General features: G+C 35.1%; 1 protein-coding gene across 1 annotated transcript in view; it reads right to left on the bottom strand.

Annotated features, from left to right (window-relative positions):
• The window catches only part of TBC1D22A (TBC1 domain family member 22A), a 169627-nt gene that overhangs the window by 87333 nt on the left and 69258 nt on the right, over positions 1-13036 (bottom strand). Inside the window, exon 10 of the mRNA XM_072032932.1 lies at positions 4704-4779. Within this exon, the coding sequence (XP_071889033.1) occupies positions 4704-4779 (76 nt within the window). The remainder of the gene's footprint in view (positions 1-4703; positions 4780-13036) is intronic.

Raw genomic sequence — 13036 nt, 5'->3', positions numbered from 1 at the left:
TGGCATTATTCACAGAACTGCAGTCATCTGACCAAGACATTTGTAATCCAAGAAGAAAATAAAGTAAATGTAGTATGATTAGCGAAGCTAAGATTAATTTGACAAGAACACTAAAAGAAAACACTTTATCTAATTTATATTTCATTCAAAGTGAAAGAAATACATTTACAGCAATAAAAAGGTGTTGTAAAATCTTTAATATACTATGGATTTAAATGGTGAAAGAACATTTTAACTGTATCTAAGTGTTAAGTAAAAATATCCACCCAAACAATACAATGACGTAGTAATTATTAAAACATTCATTATTTGAAGTAGTTGGAATATAGCAGCTTTTATTTTGTGCTAAAAATAATTTCCTTTCCTTGGCATTCTTTTTTCCTTTATAAAATCTTAGAACTGAAATAAACTAGAAATTGTCCAAATTAAGAATAATCATATGTAAGAATATCTTTAGTTAATTCTCTAAATCAGATGTAAAATGCAGTTGAATTCTAAATAAGCTTCCTTATGGCAAAGACAAAATACAGTACTGTTTTTATTTTCTTAGGTATTTTTCCATTACTTGTATCTTTAAAAGAAGGAAAATACTACATAGAGTAACAGTAGAAGTTTCTTCAATTATTTTTAAAATATTTTGCTTTTATTCTTCCTTTTTTTTTTGCTAGTGAAATTGGCCTCAGGACCAATTTTGCAAAAAGATTTGGTGAAAGAATGGGGAACACTAATAACACAAAAATGTATTTAAATACAAGAGAACATAAGTACGAATCAGGCTGTTCTGCACACTGATGCAAACTCCGTAAGTTGTTCTATAAGAGATTAGAAAAAAATCTTCCCAAACTTAACCCTCAGAGCAGATGAATATTTATACCAAGCTGAGTCAATAATACTATTGTTACAGTTCATTCTACTACTAGTGAAAAGCTGACTTAAACAACAAATAAATTTAATGTCTGTTTTCTTTTTGTCTAAACTGTCTTTTTGATAATTTAGAGAGAATGCCGTGCAATTTTACCAATTTATATATTTTATCAGTTTATATGAAAATCCAAGACTACTTCTACATACAAACGTTCAGCTTTCTCTATATGGCTACCTGAAATTACAAGATTTTTTTTTACTGAAGAAGAACTTGAGACTCTCTCAAAGCCTGAAACTGACTGTGAAATCACAAATCCTGAGTTAATTTTGGCATTCCTACAACATTTCCTTGTTTTCAAGACCAAATGAAACAGTAGTTGAAGACAGCATCACGTGAGTGTGCCTCTTCGCAAACCATGAGATGGATCATGATTTACAGCAGAAAAGCATTACAGGAAATAGAAAATGTAACTATTTACAACAGATAGCTTATTGATCCTTGCTCTCAATACTTTTGTATAATTCTTAGAACAACCTGAATGATGATGAGGAGGAGAAAAATGAGATGGAGTTTGAAGACAAAACATTATTCAATCTGGTATATAACTTTTTTATATATTATTATTACTACTATTATTGTTATTATTATTATTATTACTATTATTAAATCCATTGAACACAGGTCATTAAAAATATTTTCTGGAGTTTAGGCTGAGATTATGATCAAATTATCAGATATCTTGGCTGTTTCAAATCTACTGCAATGTTTGGCACTGTACACACAAGGACAGTCACTGAGAGGAGTTGCAATTCATAAGGCTGGGTTAATGAAGGTTGCTTGAATCACTAACATAATGCATTAACACTAAACAAAGGGTGAGGTATTACTTTTCATACACTGGTAACCTATTATGATTAGCAAACAAGCTGTACGAGCTTCACCCATTCACGTAGCTATTTATTATGTTAAGGTTCTTTTCACCATTCAATTACCCGGCATCAAGAAAACAATGTGACACTACGGTAACAACAGGAATATTATTTTCTTCCACAATAACTGTAATTAGCAATTAGGATATTTACAGTTAGAATAAATTGCTAAGAGTTCTTTTTTAAAAACAAAGCTATTGAACTCATACCAACCATATATTTCTCTTTAGCTGCAGTATAACAGGCTCGATATAAAGATAAAAGGGGAAAGAAAATAGAGAAAAGGATGATAAAACATAATTTAATTTAACTATATCATGATTCTACCAAAAAGCCAAGTGTGCCAGCATCCTTTATCAGAGGCATCGTACCTAGGGATGAGGGCTGGGGTCCGGACCAATGACTTCTAGATGCATTCAACCTAAATGGTTTTAGGGTTCTGTAATATCAACTGCATCCAATTTTTACAGGTTTCCTTTTCAAACAGCAGTGACAGCTTTTTAAAATACCTCATAACTTCTACTATTATTGTATATAAAAATGTATTATTAGATTTCCCTCGCTTTGAAATGTTATAATCCCATTAGTCATTGTTTGTTTGCTTGTTTTAAATAGTTTCCTTTGACATCTTTCCCACATATGCTACAGGTATGTCATATGGATAATGCGGACGATAAAATATCACTGCTATAATGCAAACAATTTCTTAAAGTTAGGATTTTGCTTTGCATTTTCCAACTACACTGCTCAGAACAAGGCAGCAGTCTTCAACTACTCACCTGCATGAACAATCTGCCCTTAAGAGTAATCTCAGATGTTACTTTGTCAGTGCTTGAGGCAGTACGAAGAATCAATAACTAGCAAACATAATCTCTATGAAAAACTACCAAAAAATTAGTATTTCTACTCTAGAAAAGTTATTGTTCAATACACATCTTTTTTTTTTTAAAAAAAACTTGGCAGTTATCTAAAGCCACAGACACTGATGAAGAATCTGGCATTCTGTGTAGCTCAAAGTAAAAATACCCATTGTGTTGGCTGCCTCCTTTTCCTAAATACTACACAGTTTGGATCAGCAAATATTGGAGGCTAAGTTGCAACCGCATTTAGAAAGATAAACAGCTACAACTTTTGATACAGCAGTACTTCAACAATGTCCTATTAAATACAGTTCTATTAAATACATATATATATATATATATATATTGCAAAACAAATAAAAATCAGGAATATACATTTCAATTGCAGTTAGTTTACTAACGGCAGTTGGTAAACTGCAACTAAATTGTCCTAGTAAAGGACAGTTTAAGAACAACCATCTTTCCTACAACTGCCTTTTTTTTTTTCATTTTAACTGTAAACCCTTCAAAATAATGCTTCAGGAACTTAATCAATCGAGAAAAGTTACTTAACTGTATCTCTAACACACTGAAGGTACAAATCAGCCTTCAGCAATTCTTTCTGTCGATATAATATTCCTGTCAATATACTGCATACTTTTTTTTATTAAACAGAATAATGAGTTTTATTATCAGAATGACATTTTTCATTTTAAAAAATGTGTTTAAGTAATTTATTGACCAAGCTTACGAAGTTATTTATAGGTATTATAAATACACGCTTTATTTAAAGTGCATTAGCTTCTATAAATAACAGAAATTTAAATACCACTATTGATATAAACATAAAGTAATATATAAAAATCCATACTGAAAACAGATGATTTCTGAAGTAACAAATTAAACTGCTTTTAAAATGTTCTTATACAAACATTTTGCTACCTTATGTACAGAAGCATCCTTTTTTTATATTCATGTACATATTAAAAAATACATCTACATGTACATTGGTTTTACATACACCTATATTCCTAGTATAATATAAAAACAATGTTCTCGCACATTATGTAATATGAGTGATATTACATAAACATTGTTAAGAATATTCAACATCCTAAACAGGCAAGAAGAGTTTTTTCAAAATTCAGATTGTAAATACATGCAGGCCAACCGAAAATCTGCTATGGTAAGCACTGGCACAAGAAAAACTCACAATATGTATAATGAAAAGACAGAATTAATCTTTTCAAGCAGATTATCAAATATTAAGCTACATAAAATATTTTTTTTCTATTTCATCACTGACATGCTAGTGTCACAAATATATGGTTGGTTCTGCTTGGCAACATTTCGTTAATACTCTGTTCATTAATTTAACAAACTACCAAGAGAGTATGTTTAGAATGGGCCAGCATTATCTCTTGAATTTCATTTAATTAAACTCTGCTCTAGCAATATGACAGTCAGCATTTCATGAAGGGAATTATTTTAAGGATGAAGGTAGAAGATATTTCAAAGTGCCCTGCTAAAACATGAAAGCATAATCTAAAATTGCCTCTGCATAGACGGTAATTTATCTATAATATTAAAGATGTTATTTCCAGAGTTCATAATTAATTGGATTCCACAGAGAAATTATTCAGGCATTCCAGATAGCAAAATGATGCACAAAGGCACAAAACATAGTGCCGAAGGACAACTATAAACAACCACTGTGACTTGCCTGAATTACAACAATCATTGAGCTTAATATGAAATGAATACCAGCTGCCTTTTGTATGTGGTCATTACTCTGCTGCAAAGAAATTGCCACTGAATTTTGATTATATTGCCTTAATAAAAAGTAATGAAAGTGGCTCATGCTCTAGCAGCTTTCTTTTAAATGATATAGGACAGTGATCTTGCAAAGGCCAGCGTGCCACAAATTGATCGAGTGTGACATCTCTGAGGAAGGCTATGTTACTCCACCATTGTATCAGCAGTGATGTTGGCTAGACTTCTTGCAAACATTTTAACTAACCACTTTCAATGAAAGACCATTTAGAAATTAGGTCAGCTTTTAAGACTTACCATCGATCCGACTAACAAGTTCTTCCAACATTTTCACTTTCTTTTGAATTCCTGGCTGTGCAAATGTGTAATTATCCTAAAGAAGAAACCATATACAAGTATAAGTTTATAAAAAATTAGAAATTATTTTACCCCAAGTACTTATTCCAACCCATTTATTTTTCTTATGTTTGCTTAAGGTGCTCATGATTTGTTTTTACATTTCCTAAGTGTCTCTATACTTCAGTAGTAAATCACCACACGCTACCAACCTATTTAAGAGTCCTTGTCTCTAACAGCACACCTTACTGCTGGTGGTATATCAACTGCTCACTACTTGCTAATCTAGTGCCCCTGAAGTTACATCTATATTGCGGAATTCTAAAGAGCTTTAAAAAGCTATCTTCTTAAATGCCAAAACTTGCCACTCTATCAATTTTTTAAGGCAATTTCTTTTTCCCCACCATAAATTTCCAATTTTATCACAAATAATGTAGAAAATATAAAAATTTAGATCCTTATCACTCACAGGATAAGAATTTCATCCTTAGAAGTTCAGAATAATGCCTTTCAGCAGTGGGAGAAATCAAAAATCTATTTCAATTGAATCATGACTGCTCTGAACCTAAGGTCAAACAAAAGCTCAAACAATGAATCAAAATCTAACGTGAACTATACAGCTAAAATGGCAGGGCATTTGGATGTATTTGTATGAAAGCATTAACTCTAACTTGATTTTTTGTTTGTTTATACATTTATATATTTATTTTTTATTTAAAGAACAGTAACTGATAGTTCCAGAAGTATTGTGCTCAAAGCACAGCAGTATGGTACTCAGTTACATAACATACAGCAGATCCTCTGTAAAAATAACTTCAGATATTTAACAGTGAAAGCCAATGCAGAGCTAGAACACCACCACTTCCATCATTCACCTCTTCCCTGTCTACGAATCTAACACTGTTCTCTTTCTCAAAGTATCACTTACTCCATATACATCTGGATATGCAAACCAAAACTGCCATCGTGGATTTTATAACTGTTAAGTTTGCTCTTCACATTTTTTGGATCAAATGATCATTTGAGCTATTCATTTGTTTTCCAACTCATTGTTTCAGATGCAAATGAACACAGCTGAGGGTCACTCTTCTACTTGTGCTCACTCGTCTATCTGGGAAGATCCTTGTTGGCTCCTCAAGACCTCTCTTCTAATTAAACTATGCTACAAATATTCCCTCTTGTGGTATCTATAACTTTCTGAAGTTTGTGAACCTGTGAAAGACGACTTTTGCAAATGGTTAAAAAAAAAAAAGTTTTCTGTTATCTAAAATTCTTATTCCTTTTGAGCTTACTGGTAGAGGAAAAAGCAAGTAACAGAGTTAAAGAAAAACATGTCAAACTCATGGGAGTCATGGAATATTTCCCAGGGCAATATGAAAGTAGAGTGGTTGAGATTTAAATTCCTCTACCATGCAATTTAATTAGCGGTATCTGCTTCCAAATTTGGCATAACAGCTCTTCAAAAGACCCAAGTTGTTATATATAGCACCGACAACTCTTTTTAGGATACATTTCCAATACAGCTCTCTACTGGCTTCTGCAGAAAAACATGTTCCAGTATTCAGCTCTCCTACCTATTCCCCCTCACACCTGTGGGTTCTGCCTCATTACTCATCCTTCAAGTTTTTGTTACGTTTCCTCATTTATTCCTTGTGTAACTACTTGTCTATATTAAGCAGAAGGCAAGCTCTGAAAAAGTCACAAGGAACTGAAAACCAGATTGTTTTACCTCAACAGATCTTCAGCAAACAGCTGATGTAAAACACCTTATTTCTAACCATTATTCTTGACAACTTTAAGTATGCATTCACATATGTCAAAGTATGCACAAGAACACAACAAAACCAATGATAAATATAAAAAAAGTCATGCTTTGGTGTGCACTAAATTCCTCAATGCTCTGCTCTAATAGCTTCCAACATACTTTCAGTGAACTATGCTAACCTACTTCACAGCTGAATGGTTGTAATATCTAGTTCAGACTCCAACATATAATTAGTTTCACCTTACAATACAAAAGGTTAAGACTTTATAATGTCACAAGGGCTCAAAACTTGCTTCACTCTCAAATCTTTGTGTTAATCACCTGTACTTATTCTGCAGAGACTAATTTCTAATTGCCCTGCAACTACGACTAGGTCTGACAGGATTTTTTTTTCCTCCAAAAATAATAATTAAAATTTAAAATAAAATATTTCAATTGCAGCCTTCACTAAACATGAAGACATGAACATACTAGATTAATTCTTACTTAAAAAAAAAATAAATAAAAGGTTAGAAAATTTTAAATGGAATAAACTTGTTTAGAACATGAAAATAGAGAAAATAAATGCACTTAATGGATGGAAATAAAGAAAAAAGGCACTGAACAAATTTAACTCTAACTGCCACCCCACACTCACAGAAAGAAAGGAGAAAGAGATCACGGAGTTTCTAAAAAACATGTTTAACCCCTGGGAATTAAATCCCACTCATTTTTCTCTCTCTGTTCTGAATGCAGACAATAAGATATAATTTGGCAAGCTGTTTACATTGAAAAGTAAGTCCTGAAGAAATGTTTTCTGTGGATACACTGAAAAAGGGATACTGAGTGAAACTAAGGATTGGTCCTACCTGCATTTTTAACATGCAGATTAAAATCACCAGATGTTGCAGTATCCACACCACACACCTCTTGCATTTTTAATTGCCTACAGTATAAGGCAGATTACTACAAATGTACATTCTAGAATTTTCAACCACGTATAGCAATGTGATGCTCTGATGCATATTGTAACAAATCTATTCCACTTCTAATTGCCATACAGAACCACAGTACTGACAGCTATCTGTTCAAAATATTACTCGCTTATGGTGTGCTAAAAAGAACACAGATGCGTTTCAAGTAGGCGTTAAGTAGTGTGCACTTCCAAAGCAAAGTTAACCAAGTTCAACATAGCTCAGTGTTATTTTAATTTTAAATCTCTTCAAATTACTACAGGTACTCCACAGCTTTAAGTTCATAATCAATCTGAAAAACCTTTCTTTCTGATTTCAATTATTTTAATTACACGTGGGAAAGGAATATAGACAGTATTGGTGAATGCCATCTGGTACATTACAAAAGCTGCTGTAGGCATACAGAGAAGGAAACAAAATACTATATATAAATATATGAACTCAAGTATGTTATTAATTAAATATAATGTATAAATATATACAAACATTATATATGTCCTTCAATATGTAATATTTAAACATATATATACACACATTATGTACTTGCACATATGCACACAAAAACATACCATGTTACTTTTCCTACTCAATGCTTTGGAAATATTCTCAAGTTTCAAAGAACAAAATTTCTTATCTACACATCATAAATTTTAAAAATAAATAAATAAATGAATAAAATGGTTTAAGAGGAACACTCTCGTTAATTTGCTTTGACTTTTTGTTAGCCTTGAAGTGGTCAAGCAGATGGACCGCATGATCTTTGAAGGTCCCTTCCAATTGCACTATTCCATTCCATTCCCGAGGCAGAAAATGAAATGCATTTGCAACTCTCTAAGCTAAGAACCTCGGGAAAATGATGCCCTCTGGAGGTAACCTTATGCACTATGTAATATATACTGTAGCATGTACCTTTGCTACAGTTATCATTAACAGGAATACTCTCTATTTTGAAAATGCAGCTTTTATAAGACTTAACAAAGTCCACATCATTTGCTTTACAAAGACGATGACTGAATAATTTTAAGAGATGAGGAAAGCTGAAGAGGGAAAGCAAACAACCTCTTACATCATCATTAAAGAATGAAATCCAAACTGGAGAAAAAAAAAAAAAAAAAAAAAAAAAAAAAAACAAAAAACAACTGTCAATAAGTTGATAATAATGACTGCAGCCAAGCGCAAATATAGGCACAGTTTTCTCATCTTTTCAGGTCAGACAAGCTGTTTGCCAACGCAGATCTATAAAACCATCAGAACCATTTACAAAAGCAAAGTGAAAATCTTCATGTGTTGTTTGTTTGTTTTTAATAAAGTTTTATCATTTTGATCAGAGCTTTTAAATGCTTCTTGAACCTGGAAATTACATTGTAAATTCAATACACATAATTCAGGACAAAAAGAGTATGCACAGACGAGCAAACACACAAGTGGGCTGGAGCATAATGTCTGCACAGATTCCATAGCGTGTTCTACAATTACTTCAAAAGGCTCCCTGTAAAATATCTTTCATCCTTTGTAATTATTAAACCCAACTTCTGAAAACTTAATTTCCTACACATGAACTCTACAACGTGTTGCAGCCCCAGCTTCCTACCAGAAAAAATATCTTATTTTTCCTACATGAGATGATGGAAAATGCAATACCATATTAAAAGCAGGTAGTGATTCCCAGGCTGTGTTATAAAAGTGTCCATAGTTTCAGAATCAGAGGCCTAATCTTTTCACGGAATGGCTGAGGTTGGAAGGGACCTCTGGAGGCCATCTGGCCCTACCTGCTCAAGCAGGTAGCCCAGGACTTGCTTCTACTGGACTATGTAATCAAACCTCAATTTTACACAAGTGTTATAAACTACAGGGACTGTTAAAGTAGCAGTAAAAGAAGTGCTCAGAGTATATTTTTGGGTTCTGGTGTAGGCTAGACAATAATTCAAATGTGGATAAGAGCTAGAAATCATGAACATGGATGCTTACAATTCCAAAAGCTAATGCTGTAATTTTTTTGTAGCAGATTTTTATTCTAAAGCACAGTGATAGCACAGGATATTTTGTATAAAACATAAAGAACAATGTGTTATACATAAGTATTCAGAAACAATTACATGCAGATTTGTTCTCTTTCTCAAAATAGTACTCAGTGACAGGCTAGGAAACTGCATTATTGGCTTCCAAAGAGAAAAAGGCTCTGTAAGAACTTCTGAAGAAAGCTGTCCTGAAAAAAACATTAGTCCTTGTGATAAATCCTACTGATGCCCTCCATTTCTCTTTCTCTAAGTCCTAACAGGCTTATTATAAGCCTAACATATTTGGCTACTGGGCCAGAAGATCCCCCCCACCTCATTTTAAGAGCAGTCAGCAGTAGATGACTACAAGACAGAGTAAGGATACAAGCAAGGTAAGCCTGCAGTGATGTATTTGCAGCATGTTTTCAAAGTTTCCAGTTTATACCACTGAGACTTCCCTAACTCAAGGCGGTATCTTTGTAATTGAAGTTACTTAAAGACTTTACATCAACCAAACTTCAAACTGTTCAGGTTTTATGTCCATGTAAAATGTTTTCCATCCTTTGAAAAGTAGCTCCCTTAACCACTCTTTATTTGAAGCTTTAGCAGCTTTATCAGATACTATCTAGGTCTTGCATCAGAAGAGATGGAAAGCAGTGACTTCTTATTCATCTTCTTCATGCAGCTCATCATTTTACAGACTTCTGTCCCATACAACATCCATGTCTCCAAATTGGAGATGCACAGATTTAACAGACAGACCACTCAGTGGATGAGGAATTGGCTGGATGATTGCACTCAAAGAGTAGCAGTCAATAGCTCAATGTCCAGGCCGAGTCTAGTAATAGCTGGTATTCCTTAGGGGTCTGTATTGGGACTGGTATTATTTAACACTTTTATAGGTCTCCCCTGAGCCTCCTCTTCTCCAGACTAAATAACCCCAGTTCCCTCAGCAGCTCCGCACATGACTTGTGCTCCAGGCCCTTCACCAGCTTTGTAGCCCTTCTCTGGACATGCTCCAGGGCCTCCATGTCCTTATTGTAGTGAGGGGCCCAAAACTCAACACAGTACCTGAGGAGCGGCCTCACCAGAGCAGAGTACAAGGGACGATGAACTCCCTGGTCCTGCTGTCTACACTATTCCTGGTACAAGCCAGGATGCCGTTGGCCTTTTTGGCCACCTGGGCACGCTGCTGGCTGAATAATCTGTCTGAGGTCAGATCATCAACACCCAAGATACAGTCCTTGACTACTCAGATTAAATCTACCCGGACCGATATAGGAAGACTATAGCAGTTACGCTTCTTTGCATAACTATTCCAAATGTTGAACAGACAATAGCAGACACGCTTCAATTAGTGTTACATCACAATAATGGGACTAACAAAACAATTATGTTAATTACATTCCAACAGCGAGTAGCTACAACACCTTTATTGCATGAGTTGGTTTATTAACTTCCTGGGATGGTTACATTGTTCAATAAAATGTATTTTTTTCCTTCAGGTACTAATAAAGCCTTCAAAGACTCCTGTGAAGAAGACTTTCAAACAGGACTTTGAAGATCTAAAGGTCCTTTGGAAAAGGAAAAGTAACAAAACAGCACTATAGTGTACATGTTTTTCCCTCAGAAAAAGTCTTTTCATTTACTTGAATGATTCTGATTCTAAGCCTGCCCTTAATGCTGGTCATCCTTAAGAGTAATTTACATGTATGCTCTGTAAGAACACTGTCCTGAATTGAGAAAGGTTAAAGCTGCTTACAGAAAAATTTCTAGACTCTTGTTCTACTTAAAATTGTCTTCTTCATTTTAAGTTTAAAACAACATTTACTCTAACAGATTACATAAGAAAAATAGAAGCAGACATCTGATCATGAATACAGAAAATACCCTGAATAGAAGCTCCTGTTGTGACCATACTTACACTTCAGAAGAATTTAGTCTCACGTATGACACACAGATAAACAAAGAGAGAAACACCTGTTAGGGATATTATTTGATAAGTAATTACTACAAATGCTATGGCTGTCCACTTCTCATTAGAAGAAAAGCCATGTTATAATCCTGAATAGGCCCAAATGCCTGCCTTGATTGCCAAGCCTGCTTCTCACAAAATTTCTCCTGTTTATACATTCACTATTAATACCTAAAGTTGAAAAGATTTTAATGTGTTCATAGTAAGAAACAGACTTATGGAAGTGACTGATCTTGAAAAGAATAACAGCAATCCCAAAATAACATATATCCATCAGAACAGCACTCTTCACTCAAGAAAGAACTCGCTGTCAGCAAGACAGAGCAGTCTGTCTGCAGTCATCAGAAGCCATCCCTATAATTTTATGTATTATCATTCATAAAATTTTACAACTCAACTTGAATTTTTATTCTAAAATAAAAAGTTGTTACTTCTGTAAGTGATTTAAAGCCCAATTCTGATGAAGCAATCCATTCCCAACCTTATTTTTTTTTCTTTTTCTTTAGACTAGTCACAGCTTCAAGAGAAGAAAAGGAGACTATGTTTTGTCATTCTTAGGATACAACTTGGACAAGGCACTGTCATAAAATGAACAATCTACATTTCTGGAAATTACTAAACAGTTATTACCATATAGAAGTTCTGTCTCACAGATGGAGTTACAGTGCTAGTAACTGCAGGAACAAATATGTAGATGAATATGTAGCTCAAACGTTAGGAGAGCTACATACAGAAATAACAACAGCTAGCATTCTTGTCAGGACTCCCACATTTCTAAAACTTGCATTTCTGCTGTCATCAGGATCTGTTTCAACAGGAACCGGAGAATGCCTGCAGTACTGTCTTTCAGTGTCAGCCATACAATGTGCGTACAGATTCAGTTAGTGGAGATGGTTTGGGAGACTGGCCCACTAATGTCCACATTTTTGCTGAAGACACCACACTTGGAGTGCCACGTTCAGCGGAGGAAGGTGGGAAGAAAGAGTACCTTCTTAATTTAGCTAAGCTAAATGGCACGTTGGGCTGAAGCATATCCAGAAATGCTAGATAAGCTATCATTTGGTACCCTGTGGTAGCTGTGATACAGAAACTTCACTGGTGCATGAAAGCACACATGCAATGCACACAAGGTCCACCAGGGTGGTGATCATCCCCCTGTACTCTGCTCTGGTGAGGCCGCTCCTCAAGTACTGTGTTCAGCTTTGGGCCCCTCACTACAAGAAGGACATAGAGGCCCTGGAGCATGTCCAGAGCAGGGCTACGAAGCTGGTGAAGGGCCTGGAGCACAAGTCCTGTGAGGAGCGGCTGAGGGAACTGGGATTGTTTGGTCTAGAGAAGAGGAGGCTCAGGGAGACCTCTCTACAGCTACCTGAAAGGAAGGTGTGGGGAGCTGGGGGTCGGCCTCTTCTCACAGGGAACTGGTGATAGGACCAGAGGGAATGGCCTCAAGTTGTGCCAGGGGAGGTTCAGGTTGGCAATGAGGAGCCATTTCTGCTCAGAAAGAGCAGTCAGGCACTGGGACGGGTTGCCCAGGGAGGTGGTGGAGTCCCCGTCCCTGGGGGTGTTCAAGGAGAGGTTGGACGTGGTGCTTGGGGACATGGGTT

The sequence above is a fragment of the Anas platyrhynchos genome, chromosome 1 (assembly GCF_047663525.1).
Source record: "Anas platyrhynchos isolate ZD024472 breed Pekin duck chromosome 1, IASCAAS_PekinDuck_T2T, whole genome shotgun sequence".
In the NCBI taxonomy this organism is placed as follows: Eukaryota; Metazoa; Chordata; class Aves; order Anseriformes; family Anatidae; genus Anas; species Anas platyrhynchos.
Note: the sequence above shows the minus strand (reverse complement) of the source record. Positions and strands in the feature narration are given on the sequence as shown.